This window comes from Poecilia formosa, unplaced genomic scaffold (genome assembly GCF_000485575.1).
Source record: "Poecilia formosa unplaced genomic scaffold, Poecilia_formosa-5.1.2 Scaffold578, whole genome shotgun sequence".
NCBI classification, from domain to species: Eukaryota; Metazoa; Chordata; class Actinopteri; order Cyprinodontiformes; family Poeciliidae; genus Poecilia; species Poecilia formosa.
Window position 1 is genome coordinate 207,131 of NW_006800517.1, and position 24,037 is coordinate 231,167.

General features: G+C 39.2%; 1 protein-coding gene across 1 annotated transcript in view; it reads right to left on the reverse strand.

Moving 5' to 3' along the window:
* LOC103129799 (ryanodine receptor 2-like) overlaps window positions 1-24,037 on the reverse strand; it is an 85,700-nt gene that overhangs the window by 30,470 nt on the left and 31,193 nt on the right. The window contains exons 31-55 of the mRNA XM_016665395.1: window positions 23,210-23,325; window positions 22,506-22,570; window positions 21,650-21,771; window positions 21,414-21,463; window positions 18,864-18,924; window positions 17,805-18,043; window positions 17,640-17,721; window positions 17,215-17,342; window positions 16,271-16,398; window positions 14,596-14,788; window positions 14,260-14,342; window positions 11,958-12,115; window positions 11,639-11,726; window positions 11,004-11,096; window positions 10,661-10,831; window positions 8,666-8,725; window positions 8,349-8,483; window positions 8,130-8,242; window positions 7,102-7,198; window positions 6,851-6,957; window positions 3,609-3,660; window positions 3,440-3,487; window positions 3,235-3,334; window positions 2,258-2,337; window positions 37-113 (exon numbers count right to left, since the gene is read on the reverse strand). Of these exons, the coding sequence (XP_016520881.1) occupies window positions 37-113; window positions 2,258-2,337; window positions 3,235-3,334; window positions 3,440-3,487; window positions 3,609-3,660; window positions 6,851-6,957; window positions 7,102-7,198; window positions 8,130-8,242; window positions 8,349-8,483; window positions 8,666-8,725; window positions 10,661-10,831; window positions 11,004-11,096; window positions 11,639-11,726; window positions 11,958-12,115; window positions 14,260-14,342; window positions 14,596-14,788; window positions 16,271-16,398; window positions 17,215-17,342; window positions 17,640-17,721; window positions 17,805-18,043; window positions 18,864-18,924; window positions 21,414-21,463; window positions 21,650-21,771; window positions 22,506-22,570; window positions 23,210-23,325 (2,646 nt within the window). The remainder of the gene's footprint in view (window positions 1-36; window positions 114-2,257; window positions 2,338-3,234; window positions 3,335-3,439; window positions 3,488-3,608; window positions 3,661-6,850; window positions 6,958-7,101; window positions 7,199-8,129; window positions 8,243-8,348; window positions 8,484-8,665; window positions 8,726-10,660; window positions 10,832-11,003; window positions 11,097-11,638; window positions 11,727-11,957; window positions 12,116-14,259; window positions 14,343-14,595; window positions 14,789-16,270; window positions 16,399-17,214; window positions 17,343-17,639; window positions 17,722-17,804; window positions 18,044-18,863; window positions 18,925-21,413; window positions 21,464-21,649; window positions 21,772-22,505; window positions 22,571-23,209; window positions 23,326-24,037) is intronic.

Consider the following 24,037-nt stretch of genomic DNA (forward strand, 5'->3'; position numbering starts at 1 on the left):
ATCAAGTCTTCAATGAGAAAGAAGTTGCACACTTGCCTGCAGGACTGCATTAGACCAGCCAGACTTTGGAAGAAACCCACATCCTTCTTATCCTTTAGATAATCCAACATTTTCTGTCAAAGAAAAGCTCTGTTAGATCTCAGAAAATCTTACAACTAAAACAGACAGATGTTGGACACAGTCACAAAAATATGAAGCAGACCCTCTCTTACTGGGCCTTTTCAGATGCAGTATAACCAATTTAAATAATTGATTTTGATATAAATTTTACACATTTCAAGTTTCTGTTTGTGTTGTACAGACATGAATAGAGGCAGAAAGGCAGCAGTTTGAATATAGAATAAAGGGCAGGTCTACCTGCCAGTAGTTAATTAACTCTTAATTAACTATTTAATTAACTACCTGCGTGGCAGTGGCCAAATTATTATTATTATTATTTTATTTATTTATTTTTATTAAAGTTTATTTGATAGGGACAGACACACATCGACATAGACAAACTGAATAAAACATCATCCCATGTTTGCATCATGGTGCAATAGCAACAGCTAATTTGCAGGACTTGTCCCTAGATGGGCTTTTAAAAAGTAATTCTAAAAATTGAAGTGATTTCCTGGGTTAGGATTATTTCCTGAACACAGAAAAAGGAGGAGACTAGAAATCGGTTCAAGCTGACTGGTGGTGTTGGGTTTCCTTTGGCGGTGCTCTGACAATTTCAAAAAGAATGACATTTTTTCAATCCCCAAATTAGATATGGCTCCAATTAACGATAATTTCGATCTCAAAACGACAAAGAGGCAAAGATGAATACATTTTTAGTGACTATACTGAAAAAAAAAACAGACAACCCTCTTCTTAAGTCCACACCTGGATCTCACAATCATCTCGAGCTAAACCATATCATAGTTTCATGCAACATCAGTGGGATTTACTCATTTCTGTACACACTGACCAGATTACTGTTAGCAAGACGAGCTCAAAGCAATGTAAGTCTCCTGATTGGTGCTAATCTAGCCCCTATGGAAAACAAGCACTTCCCTCAGAGTTTTTGTTTAGTGAGGCGATACTTGCTAAAAAAAAAGTTGACATCTTGTCTCCCTAATCCTAGAGAGGGTTGGGAAAAATGACTCTTCATAATAAGTCAGACAATATTTAGTAACAGGAAGGAAACAAATGGGAACATTTCAGTGCCGTTTCTGTCATGCTACTGGAGAATCTGATTCTAGGTAAGGGACAGATAAGGATACATTAACATGTTTATCTTTCTGACTTGTTTACAGTGGACCGTCGCCTATTTGTTGTTCAATATTGTCAGATTCATCTATTAACAGATTCTTTGAAACCTAACTCCAAATTATTTGCAGATACCTAGTGCAACACCATTTGGTTGACATTTGCAAAGGAGACAATCCAGGTCACAGGTGTCAAACTCCAGTCCTCAAGGGCCGCTGTCCTGCAGTTTTTAGATGGGCCACAGGTACAAAACACTGGAATGAAATGGCCTAATTACCTCCTTTTTGTGTAGATATGTTCTCCAGAGCCCTGCTAATGATCTAATTATTCTATTCAGGTGTGGTGCAGCAGAGGCACATCTAAAAGTTGCAGGACAGCGGCCCTTGAGAACCGGAGTTTGACACCCCGGATCTAGGTAAACAATTCATTTTCCTTGGTGCTGATTTGCTGTATCACCAAAAGTGAAGATAAGAAAGACCATGGATGTTAGCTTCCACGGTTGTGAAGAGACCATTTCCGGGATGTGTATGGTGTTTGAACTAGTAAAATGGCAGGTATAAGTGTTTTTAGATGTTTTAAGATTCTTCTCAAGTATGTCAGCTGTTTGAAGGCAGTTGGGAACTTCAACCCCCACAAATCCAGGAATCATTTTATATATATTTTATCTCTGTCTTCTTAAACCCTCAGTTGGTTGTGGGAGATGACCGCTTGTACTGAGGCAGGTTCTGGTTCTGCTGGGGTTTTCTTCTTGTTAAAGGGGAGTTTTTCCTGCCCACTGTCTCTACATGCATGCATGGTATTGCTGTAAAAAGTCAGCCATGAAAAGCAAGTGATTGTCGCTACATGCTGGTCCAGGAGGAGTGAATGCTGCAAGTCAATGACTCAATGCAATCTGCTAGATTTCCTTAGATAGAAACTTTTTAAACTACTTTGAATAATCAATTGAGCATACTGTACTGATTGATAACTAGGATCAAATGGAATGTATATATGCATAGGTTGGAAACTACACATTAGTAGTTACCTGCTGTACAGTTGAGTTTCCTCCATTGAGAATGGCTATACCCAGCTTCAGAGTGGATGCAACCATAGGGCCCATAACACCTAGATCCCATACAAAACATGGCCATTAGCTTGCTTACACTTATTTTCCATCAGGAATTATTTCACTATAGTAAATGAGTAGAGTAAAAGCCACGTGGTTGTCACAAAGTCAATTATGACTAAATATTTCTAAATACAGTATGTATGTAATATGTAAAAGAGGATGAAAGAGGAAAAACAAGGGTTTTCTGCCCCGTTTTATATGAGTATTTCTCATTTAGGGCCCAAAAGTACAGAGAAACATATTTAAATCCATCCATCCATCCATCCATCCATCCATCCATCCATCTTCCAACACACTTATTACCATGTCGTGACAGTTTATGAGACAGCTAATCAATGAAAAGATTGCTCTCCTCCATCTCCTCCCTGTGCTGCCATCACTGTCTTAAGAATGCACCACTCCTGACCAAAAACAGCCAATCAGAGCCAAGAGGCGGGTCTTAGCGCTATCAGTCAAACTAATTTACTTGTTGTGTGATGTATGTCCTATTGGCAGAGAAAAAAAAACTCACCGCCACAGGAAAACCTTTTATCCACTGTCATCAGTGACCATGCTAATTAGCCTGAGCATTCACGACAGGTTATGCTGGTAGCATTGTAGCACAGAGCAAGAGGGAAGAGGAAGGATGAGCAGCACTACATGAGACTGTGACTGACAGTGCTAAGACCCGCCTCCTGGGTTAAGGCAGAGAGCTCAATTTTTTTTCACAGATTACCATGTCATACCATCCCGTCATGACATGGTGACGGTACAATCACAATCTTTTATTATTTTTCCAGTATTCAGACAGTTCCATGAGTGTTTTAATCACTGGTAGTCTGGAAAGGGCAGCTTGTCTCTCTTATGGTTATTCTCACTCACCGTTATTTGGGGGCCTTCTATGTGAAGCTCACCTTTGCTGGCGCTGATGGTTTGAAGGACCATCTCTGCAGCTCCACGGTCGTGCAGTCGGGCCTGCTGATACAGCAACTTTTGCTTCTCCATCTCCTTCTCCTATTTCATTCAAGCAGGACAGTTTTCTGGTGAGAGCTAGAATATTCAAATGTTCTTGAATTATCCAAGGACAGTGAAGGGCACAATTAGTGAGTAATCACCTACTTCAAAGCTTTTAACTTCTCCTTCTTCATCCTCCTCATCATGACAACTCTGGGAGAAGGGAGTGTTATAGAGACAGGTGACACAGTCCAAGTTAAAGTACCGATATAACATTTCTCATAAGAGAACCAAAATCAAGTGTGGATTCAGGATTACAGCTTCTGTCAGATACCTTAGCCATGATGTCAGCATACGCCATGTAAAGGTTATCTTCATCCAGCTTACTGCAACATATAACACACACACACACACGGACACACACAGAAAATAGAATGATTTCACTGAGAAAACAGACCAGTGAACAGTTTTTAATTTGTCAAACAGATCAGGGTTTCTTTTTGGGAAAACCTTGTGTGTAAGACTTTCAAAGTTGCTTCCCTGACTTTATAAACATTAAATAATTTTTTGTGTAACACCTTTTAATTTATTTTAAAAAACAGAACGAACACAACACAGTGTTGGTGTGGTTAGAATTCAAACTGACGTGTGACGAGCTTAAAAGAAAAACACTTACTGAACACACTTATTTGTAAGACATTATAGAATCTCGAACTAAGACCTTTATTTAAGGTAAATTTGATAAGGAATTTTTCTATTGGCCCAGGAAGTGTGCAGGGGTCCTGCAACACCTTAATGCCTAATACCAGATGCTACAAAGTGACAGATTTGAAAGTAGTCATAGAAATCCTTGGATCGGAGGCCAAATTTATTTTGAAACTGGGGAAAGGGCATCAATATGTTATTATCATCAAATAGATCTGCTATTGTTTTGATAACTTTTTTGTGCCAGTTCCCAAATACTGCTGAATTCACCCCTGGGAGGAAGTCTTCACTGTTGATAATTGGTGTAATATAGGTAAGAGAATCCTTCCTACCAATATAATTGTTCATATCTAGCCAACTTTTCACTGTATTTTGCAGAATCGAATTATCCTCCCTCTTCAAATAGGTTTTCTTCATGCTACTAAGCTCTTCTAATAAATTAAAGGGACTACATGCCCACTTCTCCAAAGGTGCTTGCTGGCCTTTAAAATAATTGTGAAGCCACTCATTAATAATTTTGCCATAACAAGTCTAGTTATAATGTCTAATGTTAGCAAAGGACATTGCAGCTGCAAAGCTCTCATACAAAGTCCCCTTCAATCTCTATAGTTATCTTCTTAGAAATACAGAGTGGCAGCAATTGCATTGGGTAAAGTAATCTTGGCAGGATGTTCATCTTAGAGACTTATTCTCCCTATCCCTGAAACTGGCAGATTCATCCATCTTGTAAACTCTCTTTCAGTTTCTTTTTGTACTTTAGCCAGATTAGTTCTCAGCAGTTCCCCAACATTAGGCTTAATATCAATCCCCAGATATTCAAATCCTGTCTCAGATCAAGAAAAAGGGGAGACAGATGGATAGGAGGTTTCATCGTTAAAGCCAATTGGCACTGATTTATCCAAATTAAATTTGCAGCCTGACAGTAAACCAAAATCCTTTATAGTAGACATTAACGCTGGTAAGGATGTTTCCGGGTTTGAGATGAAGAGAAGTACATCATCAGCATATAAAACTATCCTGCAGAATATCAAATCAATTGAAAGTCCTGTTGTTTTATCGTTGCTTCTTATAGCCTCTGCCAATGGTTAGATGGCTGGGAGGTTTTCTCACTTTTATTTTTACCTTACTGCTCTTCAACTCCAAGTTGAACCAGGGCAAAATGCCTCTGTTCGACCCCAAGGACATTAGCAGTATTCTACGACTTCAGTTTTTAGAAATGAAGATTCAACGGCTGGAGGTGAACTTTGAGATCAACGCTACCCATGGAAATGAAACAACTCTTCCTCAAATCAACGGAGAGGTCGTACGCCCTGCACCAAGCAGCTCACCCTGGAATGCTCAGGGTGCCAAGCCGAAACTAAAGTCTCACACTGCGGATCCCATGAGACGACTAACAGGGAGAACCAATCACCTGGATGAATCAGCGTGGCCGGTTCTGAGTCAAAACCCACCTTCAACTTCAACACCTGCCCCACTAAAGAAAAGTGAACAAGCAGCTGGAACCAAAACGGCTCCACTGACCCCGCTCCCAAGGACAAAGCAACCAGCCCAAGCCTCAAAACACTCAAAAATCCACTGAAAAATGACTTTAATAACCTAATTTTGCTTATGGCTAATTTAGGGTTAGAGTGCGGGTTTTAATGTCTTTAATGTTTTTATCTTTATTTTCTTTATCTATAAATTCCCCCTCCCCCCGGAGAGGTGCGGGTACCATCCCTCCTTCTCAGAAGTGTAAAGAAAGGGGTGTGGGTGTCGCCCCCCCCACGCCCCCAGTTGAAAAGGGATGCAGGTTTTAATGTTGTTTTTTGTTTTTTTTAATGTTTTTATTTATTTTTTATTTATTAATTTTCTTTCTTTTTTTTACTGTTTATTCAATGTTACATGACTGTGTTTCTGTTTTTAATGTTGTAAAGCACTTTGAAATGCCTTGCTGCTGAAATGTGCTATACAAATAAAATTTGACTGATTGATTGATTTTGATTGGCCGGTGCAAATATTAAAGGGGACAAAGGGTCTCTGTCAAGTAGATCTTTACAATAAAAATTCCGAAGAGCTAGAGGCATTAATCAGCACACAGGACTTAGGAGAAAGGTATATAAGTTTAACAAAGTTTATAAAGGCCTAGTCCAAATTTCTCCAAGACCTCAAATAAATGAGGTCGCTCTACACGATCAAAGGCCTTCTCGGCATCTAATAATAAGTCCTTGTGTCTTCTTTACTGTAGAATACTGAATGATGCTAAGTAATTGTGTCATGTTTGTAAAATTTTCTATTTTTAACAAAGCTAGTCTGTCCAAATTTAACTGAGAGGGGCAGAAAATTCTCAAGTCTTTTTGCCAGAATCTTGGAGAAAATTTAGCTGTCAACATTGATTAGGCTAATAAGAACCACACTTGTCTGGGGGTTTATCTTTTTTTTAAGAATCAATTATATATTAGCTGTACATAGCAACGTTGGTAAGGAACCTTATATTTTTGAATGAAGATCCATTTTTAATAAAGGGATTTTTAGAGAGCTCTTTAACATTTTATAGAATTCAGGTTCTACCCACCCTACCCATTTCTGTTCTGTAGTGTTCATTACCTTTAGAATTTCTTCCATCCCAAAGTGGCCCTGTCAGGTTCAGATAAGGATGGAAGATCAATTTTATCAAGAAAATTTGACATGGCTTCACTAGGGGAGAGAAACTCTGTGGTGTAAAGTTTTTTGAAGAACCTTGTCAGACTAAGTGGTTTAGTCTGACAATAAACAATTTTTTAATGAATTCTAAAATCTAAAATTGTTTTTTCAAGCAGCACAGTTGGATTGGTTTAAAACAAAAAATATCTAATAATATTTGATTGAGTAAAAAGACATGAATTTTGAACCCACCATTTCTCAGTGAGGGCTGTTCTGCTGAACAGCTGGATAAGTTGATGGAGTGGATCGATGTGTTTTATGCCCTCCTCTTCTTCAGATGGCTCTCTTTCACCTGCTTTCTGCAATCAGACCATTGTACACACATTGGACAAACAATTGAGTAAAGTTTAGATTTATGATTCAAAACTGTTCTTTCAAGTATGATTTTTTTGTTGGGATCAAAATATTCCTATTTGTTTAACTTTGAATGCACAATATCTTACAGCAAGGTCCTCGATGAGTTTGTCTTCAAAATAATGCTCTTCTGCCTCAATCCAGGACTTCTCATAGCCTTGCAAGAACAAGTTCACAGCTCTGTGCCTAGTTTAAAGACAAAAAGGTACTTTTATTCAGAGAACTAGTTAATGTTTCTAAAATATGTGTAACAATAAATTTCATCCATTTGTCCATCTATTTCTATCTAAAAAGAAGCAATAACAAGAAGCGTCCATCAGGATCTTGAATTGTTTGTGTTATTCTGGGTTTGTTTCTTATTTCTGTGTTCCTTAGTTTAAATTCTTTGATTAGATCAGCAGTGTTTCTGTTTTCCTTTGCTTCTGTCTTTTCTTGGTTATTCTAGTATTACTATGCTTGTTATGTTTAGTGTTTCATTTGTGTTAGATTCATTTCTTAGTCTGCAGTGCAGATCAGCTTTATTTTTGTTTTACCCTTGTTCAGTCCTTTAGTTACTTTAGTTTTATTAGGTTCCTCATGTCTAGTTATTTGTTAGCAATAGATTTTTCCTAGTTACCCATTTTGTACACTCTCCCTCGCCCCACATTTTCTCTCTCTCTCGCCTCACACCTGCAACCCTTTTCCAATCAGCCATCTGGTTCCTGTTCAGTAATCAACCTCCCCACACAACTCATTCCATTTCTCCTTGCTGGTTCCTCCAATTATATCCCATTTACTTCCCCATTGTTACGCTGCTTGCTTTTTGTTCCTGTTTTTGACCTTCTCTGGCTCCCTGCATTCCCTGTGATTTTTGTAAATAATGTTAATCATTTTCATTAAACGTTTATCATCTACTGCTGCCTCTACCTCTCTGTATTTGAATCCAACTCAACCACAACACACTGTGACAGCATCAAGCCTTTATTTTAGTAAGAATAGTTAATCCTTTTTAGTCAGAAATCTTTTGGAGTTAATGCTGAACGTATCCAGTGTGGGTAGGTTGGCTATTTTCAGCAGCGTTGGGCTGTTTTTTCTCTTAATTGTCCCCAATTTATGAGTGGGACAGTGCAGATCATACCTCGGCAGGTTATAGAGAGGTGCCATTCTGAAACAAGCAACCACGGCTCGCTTCCTTTGCTTGGACAGCAGTTTATGCCATACAGCCTTCTTGCTGCGCTGAGGATGCTCTACCTGAAACACAAAGAGGTGGACTCTGTTTCAAACAACCACCAATACTTATTGTTATACAGCAAGGTTACTTAATGTGTTCAGAAGCATGAAGTCCTATTATTAAGACCTGGTCTAGGTGGAAGAGGACATGAGCAATGTCCAGGACTCTTTTCACAGTCTTTTCTGGGTCCGATGCGTCCTCATAGTGGTAGGGCAGGTCTCTGTACAAAGCCATCTGCCAGCGAATTGCTGGATCTTCCAGCTGCACAAATTACACATAGGAAGAGCACTTCCAATGGAAAATCACTCAACTTGTAAAATACACACACTTGATACAATATAGGAAAAGACACAATGTTAATTTTAACAGATTTTCTTTTTTTTCTCTTTTTTTTAACAATCTAATGACAATTTCTTACAATAACAAAAGAAAATCATTTTTACCTTCCCTTGTAAATGGAGATTGTTCCTGATGATCTCTCGAACCTCATCCTCCGTGTCTTTCTGTTGACAAATGCACATTTTTTCAACAGCTGCTTTAGAAAAGCTAATTCATGTCTCGTTTATGTTTTTCTATGATGCAAAATGTTTGCATTCCTTTATTCAGCTTTGAGAGCAGAGATAGCCAATAGAGAGCCCCCTTCATTATCTGCTTTTCAAACGATCCTTAAAGCCAAGTTGTCATCTTTGGCTTTCAACCTTAACTAAACTTAGTTTGGTTTTGTTTAAGTTCTTGGATTTTATTTTGTTTAATCTTTTTGTCGTTATGTTTCACTTTTCTTTTTTTTTCTTTTAATGTATGCTTAGCTTGCAATTATGTGCAGCACTTTGTTTCGGCTGATTTGGTTTTAAAGCACCTTATAAATAAAGTTGTTATGGTATGGTCCTCTGATTTCTAATCTTGGTTTGTAACAATGACACTAACTACAAACTTCCTCTAATCTCTTCATTGTCCTTTTCCACAGTTAATAACTCACTGCAATGTCTGCGAATGGCTCTGTTCTGCATGTCCATAGCGGCCAAAACAATATTCGATGGCATACTATGCATTGTTAGAGATTTTTTGGTATCATCATTTTGTTATTACTTTAGTTCACATTCAGTCTATAGATTATTGTGATTTTCTGTCTAAAGTGTTCTCTTCCTTATGTGTGTATGAACTGACCTGGAGGTCAGGACTGTCTGTTCATCTTCATGTGAAACAGTTAACTCTGTGTTTCCCAGACCTTAAATTCTTATCAACCAGAATACCTCCTAACTGCCTGTGTGTAGTCGTATTTTGTCTTGTTAACAGTTTGATCGAGATTTGAACCGGGCTCAGACCGTAGATCAGATATCACACCTGGAACTGGGTTGCTAGTTGTTTGGGTTAGAAGTTTTACGACCTCTGTTGTTTTTCCTGACTGCCCCCTTGACAATAAAACAGAGGCTCACGCGGAAGGAGAGCAGAACGCTCTGAACGGCTCGGAGGAGCTGTTACCAGAGATTTCTCCTTTTGCAAAAGCTTTGCCATAAAATTCATATACGTTGTCTGTGGTTCTTTTATGTAGATTAAAAAGGAAAAATACCCATCATGCATCCTACCTTAGATGTTAATACTCACTTTATCTGGGGTCAAAGTTTATCCCAAACTAGCCTCGTTCAGACAAGCCACACAGTTATGACGGGAAACTAGCAGCATTTTGGCTCCCCCAAAATATAGAAGCAAGATATGAGGAATGTGATAGGAAACTCTTCATATTGTATTTTAAGGTAAAATGTTCATATGAAAGAGGAGAAGTGTGTTTGTCTTAAAGTATCAGGACTGTAGCAAAGGAAATGCAACAATATAAAGAGACATTTCAGTTGGTAACTGCTAACTACAAACATGGATTTTTGTCTCATCTTGGTACAATTAGGGGTGCGCCAGTTTTGTAGCCGATTGCCAATTACCGAGCAGCAGATTAAAAAGCTTAAACTGCTGATTCCGATTTTGGCTGATACCAATTTTTTTTTGTCTGAAATGTTGCTCAATATAGCAAGAAAGTTGTTGAGTTGGCAACAGTGGGGTCACTATTGTTAATTGTAAATGTGCAGACGTAACTTGGTGGGCCGGTCTATCAGTCAAACCTCTCACCGGAGAGCAAAAGAGGACAGTGGTTGATTCTTAGACCTTGATCGTGGATAAGGTTGGCTTCATATGTAAAAATTGGCCAATCACCGATCTCCCAAAATTAAGAAAAATGGCGCCGATAAATTGGTGCACCCCTAGGTACAATCCATGTAGTCTGTGCTGGGTGAAAATGCAGCAGTTGAAAAGAAATCCCAAATCACATGTGCATGCAGAGCAGCTTTGAAAGTTACCTGACCCAGTCTCCCTGAACCAGCCTCTCAGGTTCAGCTTGTTGTGAACTATTCAAACTAAGTGCATCTGTGTGTCTGTCTGTGCCATCCTGCTACCTGTGTGAATCGGTTCTTAGCCAGGGCGATGAGCTCCTGTTCTCCTGGAGCACAGATGTTCAGTCCCACAGGCAGCAGGCGTTTCAGCGTGGCCACAATCAAACTGGTCTGAGTCGAGTACCGATCACCCTTCCTCTTCATCTTCTTCCTCTCCTGGTCTGAAACTATACCCTGAAGCCCAATCAAATGAAAAGGGACACCTATGCTTACTTTAACATGCGTCCAAATTATCTTGATAAGACAGTACTTATTGACATAGATTATTATACATTTATTGATATTACCCTTTTTGTCAGTAATTATTTGCCGCTTTATTCCTTTTGAACATGACTGTGTGTCGTACCTTTGACATCTTGCACTTGGTGTCAGAGATAAGGAATGACATGTTGTTGATTTCATTCTGGACCACAAAATTCTGCTCTTCTCTCTTGAAGTTCTACAGATAGATGACAAAACAACTCAGAGTCACACTGACATACTGCAGTCTCTGAAACGTGCCTCACTGAACCACTACTGCCTTTGAGATGACAGAAAGCCTGAGCTCCAGTTGAATCACTGTTGAGTTAATGCACACCTGACCAGGTCCATTACATACAGCCACATCCAGATATTCACATTATTACAAATAAAATATGTGTTATTAGGAGATCACAGTGTTAATAATGCATCATTTGTATGTACTTGCATTGGCAGTTCTTACGTAAATGGCATACTTTACAAGCCCCTCCTTCTGCTGCCAAACCAACCAATAAAATGAGACAATGAGACTCTACATTTAACAGAATAGTTGTATTTCTTATCAGGTGCTGGTGCATCCTCCTTCCACCATATGGCCCACATCTAAAACCTACACTGTGCTTTTTTTGACCGCTTGATTACTGAAATTGTTGCAATGTGCTAGTTATTAATATTAAAATTTCTGTCATTGTGTTTAAAAAAAAAAAAAAAAAAGTTACAGAGGAAAAGTAAGGTTCTTACATGAGACTTGGCCCAAAATATGAAAACTTCAGCCACCATTCTGAACAGCTCTTCTGCCTCTGGGTTGGACTCTTTTAGCCATCTTCCTCTGTAGTATAGATTTATACATCAGGCAGCTCAGTGACATGCTTCACTCCATTAAGTGTCCTATCAGTTAGGTTAGTAGGACTTAAGTCATGTGTTGACAAAAATGTTCTAGTTTTAGCTATTTAGCTTTAAAGTAGCAGTTACTTCCACTTGGTCATAAATCAGTTGGTGAAACAAACACACATTGGATGCAAGGACACACATTTCCAAGTGTTACACAACAACACTATACCTGTTGTAGTCCACAAATCGTATGAGCAGAGGGTAGAAAGCATACAGGTCTCTGACCAGTATGGTGAACTGATCCATGATGAGGAGCTCTGTCTCAGACATCTCACCTCTCCCTTCAGCCCTGCTCTGCTCCTCATCTGTCAGAACCACTGCAGCTTTCTACACAGGAACACAGGAATAAATTGGTGCAGTCTTACACAGAGACAAAGTGTTTACAGCGTGTTTCAGTATCAATATCCAACACCAGTTTAAAAAAAACCCTGCAGCATGATTTGACAGTCTACTGAAAAAGTTCATTTCTGCCAGACAAAGGTTCTCTTTGAAAGTCACATCTGTCCGTCTTTTCTTTTTTTTACTTCCTTAATTAGAGCTGTGAGCTTCTCGTAAAATAAGAAGGAGGATGAAAAAAGATAACGTCACGTTCACATGTTCATTTTCTCTGTTGCTGCTCACTCATGATCATCTAACTCAATGCTGGTTTGATGTATAACAGCTGTCATCCTTGTATTAAGATTCTAATAAATGTATTAGCAAGTCTTATTTACACTTCATATCAAGACAATTCACAGCAAGGAAAACAAAAAGGTTCATAATTTTTATTTTTTTAATATGAAGGCTCTTTATTTAAGTTTATACTTTTTATGTAAGTATATTATGAATATTTTACGGTAACATCTTTTATTATAGTTGGCTTGCATCTGTATACCAAGACTGGGAGAAATGGCAAAAAAAAGAAGTAAAACTAACAATTAGAGTTTAAGCTTCATTCAGTTTAAATATTTAAGTTGCTAAACATCCTTTTACTGTATGTAGGGCTGTGTTATTCAGTTTATAATAGGTTTTCATTTTAACACTGAAGGATAATAAAAAACTAATTATTGAAACATTTTGTCTTATTTTGACACATTCTGTAAGTATGGTGTGATTTAGTAATGCTGGAATGTTAAAGTGTGTCTGACATAATGACTACTGTGTTTTCATTCTGTGTACACAAAAACCTTTAGAAATAAATATCTCTCACAGACTACTATAAATACAGTGTAGCTGTTTTTGTAGTAACTGGGTCAAACAACAGCGCCATCTTGTATCATAATCGGGGTAAATCAAACCACAAACAACTACGGCTGAACACGCAGCAGTGGAGGAAGTTGTGAGGATTTCAGCGATTTGACTGATTTATCTGCAGCTTTGGAGGAAGAAGCTGGATGTAGTGATGATGGAGAGGGAGCTGGTTCTACTGAAGGGCTGCAACCAGATTTATTTGAGCCAGATAATACAAGAAGCAACGACGACTCCAAGGTTTCTGGGGAGGAAGGATCCGACAGTGAAGCATTGGAGATGGACATCTCATCTCTAAATCACTGAATGTTCAAATAATCTAGTGAAAGGCAAAACTGTATTTATGGTATTCTGTGAAACATATTTATAATTAAAGTTTTCATGTTCACAGAATGAAAGCGCAGTAGTTAATCTTTTTAAATCATAAAAGTGGTTTTATCATATTAGTGACTGTGACGTCTCCCTCCGTCATTTATTAATTGTGTTTGGTTGCAAGGCGGACCGGAAGGGGCGGGACCAGGATCCGCTAGGGCCAGCGCATCCTCTCTATATAAGCTGCCTGCACCAGCGTCAAGAGAGGGCAGAGGAGTTGAAGCTGGCTTGGCGCCGAGTCGTCTTCTCCACCCATCTCTGCTCTCCAGAGGTGGCTCTTCCCTGACCTGCCTGCCCACCCCGTCTTTGTTTGGTTTTGTTTGACCTTTCTTTTCTTTTGAAGGGACTTTCCCGCCCACCCCACACCCCCGCTGAGATGCCATCGGCCATAGGGGTCCGCCTGCTTGTTTGCTGTGTTTTTTGTTGTTGTTTTGTTGCTCAATAAAGAGCGTATCTATTGTTGAAGGCCATGTCTCCCTGTTTTGTTACGGCTCAGTGAGCCGGGTCGTAACAGTGACACTTGAACATTTTTAACGTTTGAAATGTAAAGATGAAAGAGAAGAAGCGACATGCTGTCAGGTATGAATCGATGAAACATTCCATGGTAGACAGAACCATTTGGTGTCTGAAACATCTTCATTTTTTCTAACAGCCTTATTCTGACTGACTGGTGAAAAAGCTGGGTTCTACCTTTTTTTTGTGGCCAGTCTGGTAACATGGGTTTTGTAGTTTTATCATGTCAATAAGTTTTCCTTTTTTTTCCAACATAGTGACTCTGTTTTGTTGCCAGTGGCAACTGAACCTTTACTTTATAAATGGCCTTTGTAGCACATCGCCAGAGCACAGAACAACAAGGTCTAAAAGGGACTTACCTTTTTGAGTTTATCCATAAGAGGCAGGAAGTGTGTCTGTAATAGTTGGGCTTTAGCTTTGCTGATGATTGGCTGGGAAAAGACTTGAGGACAGGTATAGAAAAAGACATTTGCAAGTAAGCATAAAATAAAAAGAACAGAAATTCAAAGACATCTGCTACCTGTGAGGCCTTTAAATTAGTCAGAACTGAGTTAAAGGTAGCTATATGTGTCTTAACTTGACTGATTTACCTCTGCAGTAAAATATATCTATAAGGAGAAAGTTGTAGGGAATAAGAATCTACAGTCCATTTAAATATACTGTCTCTGCTTCAAGCATGGTTTGTGTGGATTTACCAGCCAGTCTTTTCATCCAGGCGCCCTCGTCGATTCCCAGGTTGTTGTAGATGATTTTCAGAATGTTTCCCAGCAGTGTATTCATGTGCTCAGAGGTAACAGATGTGCAGCAGCTGTCGTCCTTGTCAGGATTGCTTTCTGGTCCATGCTCCCACCAATGCGACATATAGCTGCACAACATGGGCAACACTACCTACATGAAAAGGACAAACACATGCTGATGCTTTATTGGGCCATGGACAATGTCTGGCCAAATACAAGAAAGTCTGGCCTGTTACAAAGTCGACCATCTATCACCTGAAGAACATTTCCAGGATTAGAGAAATAATTTCTCAGCAAGATTTAGAGAAACTCATCCATGCATTTATGCGTCATGATGTGTATTGATGATCACTTGACATTTTGGCACTTGATAAAATGTAATGTGTGTTACTGGTTTGTCATTTGGTGACTGTATGATGTTTTATTTGATCATATTATTTTTGTATGTTTATGATGTAAAGCACTTTGAACTGCCTTGTTGCTGAAATGTTCTATGTAAAGAGCACATTCATTGATACAGATGTTTGAGCCTGCCTGCCCCTATGCTGCAGTAACACCTAAATATCTCCACTGTAAAACAATAAAGGATATTTTATTCTATTCAGCTGTTTTTGGGGCAGACTAAGAGCACTAAGGCTGTCCTCTACTGGGGCCTGACATGTCTTGCCCACTGACATATCTGTAAAGTGACTGAGATTCAAGGAGTGGGGATTTGGACCGGCCACTCAGTGGGTATGGGAAAACACCTACTTCCTGAACTACTGTGGTCCCACACATAATGCATAACCTCACCAGGTAGCAACTTGGGATATTCCCCTTGGGATCGCTTTGGTCATTGTTGCTAGAGTCTGTGTTAGCCTCTGAGACAAGGGCATAAGGCTTTTTTCTGTGAAGCATGTTCTCCCCTAGGTTTCTCTGGAATTATTGTTTACTGTATGCATCTTTTGTAGAATAAAGCCAGCAGTGCAGGATGACAGGACAAGTCTGGAATGAGCAAAATGTATAAGATCTGTGTTGGAAGTCTCCACTTCTATTTTTCTCAAAACAATAATGCTGAACAAACAGTGCAGCAATTATTTTGTTGGTTGAGGAAATGCTTCAAATTTAAATCCTCTCTCACCTTCTTGTTTTTTCTCTTTGGAAATGATTTCTTAGACTTCCCAGTGTTAATTACTGATTGGTTGCCCAAACTTGTGTCATCATCACCTCCCTATCCAACTGAGTCGATGTATGGCTCTGGTTCCCTTGTTAGGAAAGTCATGGATGTAACAGAGGCAACATAAGCTCTTTCTCAGAACACGTGGAGACAACAAACAGGCAGGGGAGAGGTGTCCAGGTCCAACCCAGACCTACCATCCTGCTGCATTCACAAGCACCCCGACTCTAACACACCAGAATGATCGCCTGAATTCCCTCACCTGCAGTAAAGTCAGTTTTCCTGAAGCCTGCTAACAAGCTATGCATTTTATTCAGGTGTTTTGGAGAAGGGATGCATCTAAAGTTTGCAGGGCAGTACCTCTCTGGACTGCCCTTTGATCACTCCTGGACTGAGCTTCCAAGAAAAGGAAACATGATTTACCCTGAGGAGAACTATTTGATGATAATGAATAAAGTTGAAAAATGAGTGTTTCACCTCCATTACATGAGGCATCTGAGTATACTTCATGCCAGACTCAGCCAGCTCCATGATTTCCTCCAGAGACTTTTCGAGGTTTGGAACCAAAGGACACACCTCCCCAACTGGCCCTGGCAGACCCAAAGCTGAGAGCAGAAAAGTACAACAATGTCACAAAGTGATGCAGAAATCTAATACAGAGAAACAAAGTCTGGGTTTTCTCTTGCTTGGTTTTGTAGGCTCTGAGTTGTGTTGTATGTTCCATTAATTAGCGTTGCTGTTATTAAGCCTCGTCATACTTTCAGGGGCCCCAGGTACAGCAGCTAACAGGCCTCCATGTAGCTGTCCTGGGTTCGTTTTTCCTTTCCCTCTGGTTCCATAAATAAAAAAAGTTCAACCACTGACTTCATAATGCCCTTCCTGAACATGCACTCTCTGCCTTGTTTAGTTTGATCTTTTTCGAGTTTTTGATGTGGATTTCTAAAAATTTCCCAATCTACCAGCACAGCAGTTAATAAACTCAGTTTATTAAAAGTTAAAAGTTGCTTTCATTACCTCTGACAACGGTGAAGTTAGCTGATGCCATTTGTGATACTGTGTAAATCTCTCACAACCACTGCTGCCATTTGATTATAATCAGGAAGAATCTACAGAATGTAAGTTATAGATTAAGCTATGTTGCATTGCCAGAAGTGTTAAGATGTACATCACTAAATAAAATGTTTATTTCTGATTTATGTTGGTACTTTTACAACAAAAAGATGTTGTTATACCTTCCATCCTCATCACATTGTTAAATGTTTAATTTTCCAGTTCATAAAGGTCTTCAATAAACCAAGTTGGGCAGTGATTTTATATTCTATGAAAGACATTGCTTTTGTAAAAGTACTTGTAAAAGATGTTGAGGTGAATTGATTTGACTGTTGTCAATAAATAAGGCTGCTGAATGTGAAGCAGAGTACCTGTCCTGTCTTTGCTTGCTTTGTTGTAAATGGAGAAGCCGTTAAACTTGTTGAGCTGTGGCTCCAGGAAGGCGACAGGGAAGGCTGCTGAGAAGGCAGCTAAACACTTTCCTAAAGCTGGCCGCTGTCTGATGTGCATGGAAACAGGAAAGGAAGTGGTGAAGTTAGATCATGTGACAGAGGGTAAATACAGAGGATGTATGGGAAGATTGTAACCAAGTATTTGAGTTGACTAAAACAAACTACTGACCCTATATCTGAGGTAATTCACTAGCACAACTAGAGGCAGTGGAGGTACATCCCAGCAGCCCAGCCAGGCAGAGGCAGGACGACGCGTCAGGCTGGGACCATTCCCTCATTCACTAAATAAGCCTAAGCCACTAAATGTAAACTGCTTATTAATGGAAGTGTAGGATATTCAGTACCTCTCCACATAGATACTTTTGTTGGTTCCCAGGAAGTAGAGACTATTCAGTATTCTGTAGCAGGAGACCTGGACTTCATCCACTGGAACAAAAGAGACAAGAATTTTGGAAACATGAACAGTCTGCTCGGAGAACAAATATAGTCAAACTCATGTCATTACGCACACATTAGGTCCTCTCCAAACATGTTCTGCCCGATGTGCTCAAACAGGGAGGAGAGCACCGGCAGCAGGGCGAAGGTGGTGTAGTTGATGATCTGAGTGACGCCACGTGGTTGCTCTCTGGAGTGGGTGAACTGGCCCAGCTTCAGGTTCTCCTGAGTTTTCTCCAAATCTTCTGCCACACTATCAAAGTAGGACCACAGAGCTGCCTTCACTGACTCCAGCCCAGTCTTCATTACTGTCCTGAGAGAAATATGTTTGGTGTTATTGCCATGACTTGGGGATCTGAAGCTCATGTTACTAATTCACGTTTGAAACTGTCTGAGAAGTGACAGTCTCAAACTACATGTGTTCACATTTACTTTCTTTATTGTTAGGATATGCAGACCCAATTAATAGATTAGAATATTATTGAAAAGTTCATTTATTTCAGAAAGTTTATCACCAAGTGAAACATTTCCCTTAAAGAAAGCCTTAATGATGACTGTCTGCTTACAGCTAATGAAAACATGACAGTTTCATGTTTGAAACATTACAGACATTACAGTCTACATGCTTAACCCTGGTGTTTACAAATGGGGTCCAACCGACCCCACACCCGTAAAACTTGTATCATTTGTCCTCCACGTTTGCCTCAGTCCTCGCACACACAAGGGTTAATGTACGCTGTAATTAGAATAGTACGTCAGATCAATAAAAAACTACTTTAAAACCAGGAATATGGGCTTAATGAAAACTGTGTTTATTAACTGCTTAAAAGTTGTTTCCAAAAGGTACTTTTAATCTGACAAACAAGACTCATCAAGACATGTGTTCTAATGCATGTGTCAAACTCAAGGCCCAGGGGCCAAATGCGGCCCGCCATACGTTTTTATGTGGCCCTCTAGGCTTTACTGGGAGACATAAGTAGGCCCTTCAAGATAACAGTTGTGTGCTTAAATATTATATTAATCAAAGCAGTTTTTGCTGTACGCTGCCAAATTATATCAATGTGAAATATGCAAAGACAGCTAATTATTAATGTGTTAATATTTTTCAAGTTTTGTATAAAAACCAACAGTACCTGGCATCTAGACTCTGTCCTAGTATCTGCAGACAGTTGACGATTGATGTTGCATTGTTCCCTGGAGAGCAGAAATCACATGATGAGCTAAATACCAGAACCACACTCTGTCAGTAGGGGTCGCTGTCACCATCTTCTGCCTAATTTAGCACACAGACCTTAGAAACTGCTCTGATGGGTTTTTACCATGGGTACAGTGGATGGTGGAATAAATCACACACACAACAGAAAGCATGCATATAAACACAGATGTCCTTAGATGTAAAGCTATAAAGCTACTAAGGGCATCTTTGAAATGAAGTGACGTTGAAATTGTACAGATGAGAGTAAAGATGATGTAGTGGGACAGTGGGGAACGTTTTTTTCATAGACTGGGTGAAAAACAGTATAAGCCTTGTAAATTCTATTTTGTATTTATATATTGGGTTGGAGGATACACTTGTTTTTTCGGGGTTTTTAAACATACTTTTGTATTTTAGTGTTTTCTATCTAAAGATACACAGGTATCTGGTATGGTTTTAGATTCTACTACATCATGAACATCAGATGATGTATGGGTTAGGATCCCAGAACTAACGGATGGTGTGCTTTTTATTTTACTTGAACTGTGAGTGTGGAATGATGGCAGCATGGGCAGCTGACACACTGAACAGAAAGTAGATTGATATGTTGGATAATTAATTAAGGAAATGCTAGAAAGAATAAAAACACTTTGGCAAGCAGATCTGACTGTATGCTTGCTCTGATCTGTATGAAGACGGAAAAGATATTACCATGTCTAATGCTCTGCAAGATGAACCTTTAAATGGATTTTTATTATAATTAAAGCTGTTCAGTTTAACTATTGTAACTAACTAAATATGTTTTACAATCTCACACACTTCCTTACTAAAACCGTTGAGTATCTTAGTGAGTTCCAGCATGAATCAGCCTCTGTTTGGAGGTGCAAGAGACGAAGTGGAAAGCATTTATGCCACTGCATGAGTAGCTGGGACAGATTTGGCTCTAGATGAAAATTTTTTCCTCAAGGCTAACATCATATAGAAAGGAGAATAAGGATTTTGCCAACAAGTAAGAAAAGTTTACGGCCGTCTGCTGGCTCCAGTGGAATAATCAGAGTTGGTCAAGAAAAGAAACAGTCATCCTACACAGGGCACTCAGAATAAAATAACTGCCCATGCTGTACCATTCAGGAGCCACTATGGATAAATATTAAAAAAATACCAAAAGGTCAGAATACACAGAGTATCTGTGTCTGGTCTGCACAAGCTCAGGTGTGCAGAATATGCATGTAAAACACATGAGCATCATGACTGGACAACAAACCAGACAAAGCTTGGAACCTTGGTCAACTTGGCCTGGTGAATGACTGGCATCATGTCTAGCTGACCTCAGTAGCCATTAAAGCACACACTACAGAGAGTCTGAGTCATCATCTGTGCCGCAATTCTGCACAGTGATTTTGGCTCAGCATGTAATCCCATCATACCCACAGACTATCAGAGGCTTTCCCTACTGTCATTTGACTCTGGATTGTAAGGCTCCAGACTGAGATCACAGTCAGTCTGTATTGGAATAAACTATTTATTGCATAAAACAAAGGAGATCATCATCACCCTCTACAGGTCATGACCCTTCAGCAGTAGCAGCTCAGATGGAGAAGCTGGCATTAAGGTCCTCTAAGCAGAGGCCTGTGAAGACCTCAGCAGGTGAAGGATCACCATTGTCAAGCCGACAAACACTGTTCACCACCAGCATCCTATAACAGTCTACAGAGCAGTGGTGGTCAGTATACTGATCTAGTGCCTCTAAGCAAGGCACCGTAGATGCAATAAGCAGCTGAGGCAGCCCAGCCTGTCAGAGGTCTGATGGGGTTGTTGCTTCCATCCTTGGTGCCCTTTAGCACCATAAGAGAGATCTCTCCATATATGGGTGCTAATATTGATATGGACAATGACCGCTAGAGATTCCAAAGGTTGGGCACAAAAGTATGAAAATTAAATGTTAGCCAAATGTTAGCCACAGTGCTATTGATCACATCATTACATGGTAAATTAAAATGAGTTCAATCATTTCCAGTATGATGATTCATATTTTTGAAGGGCTATTTAATTGACATAGATATCATAATCTATTTAGTTTCAGCTGAAGGTGGTTTTTATTTCCCTTTTATTTAATGCTTTTGGTTGTGTTTTATTTTGGATATTTAAAATTTCTTCAAGCTCTAGTTTTAAATAATTTTACAAAAGGTTATTGGTCTGTCAGAGGGTAAACTTGCATTATTCTGCCACAATCAATATATTGCTTGAAGATGGTCTCAAAACAACAATAGTATCATTTATAGCAATAATTACTGGAACAATTTACCATCCAGTAAACTGCGTTGTCACCTAATATGTACATGATTCCTACTTTGTTCTAATTGAGCAGATTCAGAAGGTGATGGCATGCCAAGAAAAACAGCAACACACCAGTTCCATCAAACCAAGAGAAGATTGTTGGCAAAACAGTAACAGAAGCATTTTAGAGCAAGGGATCAAGCAGCCTTACCGAACAAGGATATCCTATGTCTGACAAGAACTCCAAGTTTGCAAAAAAGACTGAAAAGATTCACAAAATTGGGATGAGAAAGTTGAATTAGTAAAAGGAAGACTATAAAGATAAGATGTGGAAATGCAGACTGGAGGTACAGACGATCATTTACAAGATGCTGTGAGACTTTCCTCAGTGTGGAACATACTTCTGCTCCAACACAGTCTGAAGCTAGCTGGGTTTGTGGTTCTTACCTAGTCACCATCTCCTTCTCCTTATTTGAGGCATGGCCTCCACTGCTGATTGGATGAATGGCTGTGGACAGGAAGTACAGCCTGTGGTTTTTAAAGTACTGATCCACCAACGGCAAAACAACCTGGTGGTAAAATGATACACAGACAGTGTAAATACATCTATTAATCAAACAAGAACATTACTGGGGTGGGTTAGGGCTTGGAGGATCTTTCTGTTCCTCCCCTGCAAGTCAACACTGTTCTGAACACCCCAGGTTTTTGCATCATTTTAAATATAACTACAGATTGTTGCTATTTTTCCCAAACAGTTAGCTCAAATGATGACCAGCAGTGCTCTCACACACTACTTTTGATCACCTAATATGTACCTCCAGCTCTGGAGACTTATTTACTCTGAAACAGAAGATTCAAACAGCCCAGCATGTCTCTTCTATTTCAGCCAGAGCTATGAGGTAGAGCATGCACTGACCCAACACTGACACATTCTAAATCATTACATTTCTGTCCAAATCCACCTTTCTAAAGTATTCAGCAATAAATACATGATGAGCTGATGTTTTACTTAGACTGAAAACTTACGGTGGTATTTACCAGCAAGAAGGGAGGTTGAAATAAAGGAATTTCTGCTTTCCAAGAATTTCCAAGAAAAATGACTTACAACTCAAACTTCTCTTTGAAATGCATCTGAGAATTATTTTTCATTTAATAATTCCATTTGATAATTGGCCAATAATTGATAATTCATCAACTGACAAATTTCTTGTGGGGATGAGATCAGTACTTTCTGAAACACAGCAAAGTGCAAAAATAGTATAAAAATCATAACTGAATAAAAACAAACTATAAGAAGTGTGACCTTTCCAAAGAACTTTATTTGCTGTTCATGAGGAATCTTTCCTCCTTTCAGCTTTGCTCCCACATCTGAAAGTGAAAAAGACCAGAAACAAACTGTGAGATCTGCATACATTTACATGCATTAAACACTTTCCTCAATTTGTCAATTTAGAGAAGGTAATAAGAACTCTTTAGAAAAACTCATGTGTCCAGTACCTTGGATATAGAAATAATTTCTATTTTTAAAAAATTATACTTTCAGTCTGATTTGTTGTCAAACAGTGAGGAATAATGCTTATGTTTAGACAGTGCATAAGGCCTTCTGGTTTTAAATGTATAACACAGAGCTAGTATGTTAGTCAATATCAATAATCAATCACTTAAACAGGAAGTTATTCCTAATGCATTGTAGATTTTTAGAAATTAAACCCGTCTCTCTTGACAACAATGTCCAGGACTGTAGCTGTAAGAAGTTCATTTTAAAGTTCTGCAGACTTTCATACGTAATGAACTGCTGCCAGCCCAGCAGTATAAGTAGAAACTGTTGGAGGTGTGGGTCGGTGTTCTGACTAACTGAGCTGCCATGTTTTCCTACCGTGGTTAGTGTCTATGAGCTCCTTCTACTGATCTGGTAGGGGGTTCAGCTGCATAACATGGTTGAGACTGTCATTTGATGACAGGGGTCATGTGATATTTCATAAGTAGGCAACAACTGAAGAATCATACCAAACTCCATCATATGCTGATGAGCCTGGTCTACATATGTGATGAGCTTCTGGAGGAAGGTGTAGGCAAACCTCTTCTCAATTGCTGGAGTGTCCAGCTCTGGAGACTTCTTTCCTCTGAAACAGAAGATTCAAACAGCCCAGCATGTCTCTTCTATTCCAGCCAGAGCTATGAGGTAGAGCATGCACTGACCCAACACTGACACATTCTAAAGTAAATGTAGCTAAATAACAAATGTCAGCTGAAGTGTCAGTAAGTAGCAGATTCAAACAATTGAAGTTCCAATAATCCAGCTTTTCCTGAATTGTCTCAGAAAACAATAAAAGCAGCAAATTTCTTCAGAACTCCAAAAGATTGCCATTTCAAAAGTTTGTATATTAAGTGTAAGATTTACTGTATTACCTTAGCGTGGGGCTGTTTGAAGTGCTCCTGACCTAGTTAATCTACAAATTATCCTGAAGTTATAAGCTGAATTAGAACCTCTTTGAAACATTTTCTGTTGCACAAAGCGGGCCCTGTTCTCATCAATCCATTGTCCATATTTTCTTTGGCTAGTTAAACTTGCAGTTCATCACTGTATGAGTGAGATGAAACCAACAAAGGCTAGGTATGGACAGACATAGCCTGCTCATACATGACTGGGGATTAACAGTTTAAGAAGCTCAGATGATTTTCCAGCAAACACCACAGCAAAATGTATTATTAGACTGTGCATGTACACCAAAGATGCAGGAAGGATTATTTTTTCTCAAAAAGATTCAATCTATATAGAATAGATATCACTATACTTCACTGAGCTTCTAACCAGCCTCCAAGGAAGAATGGACA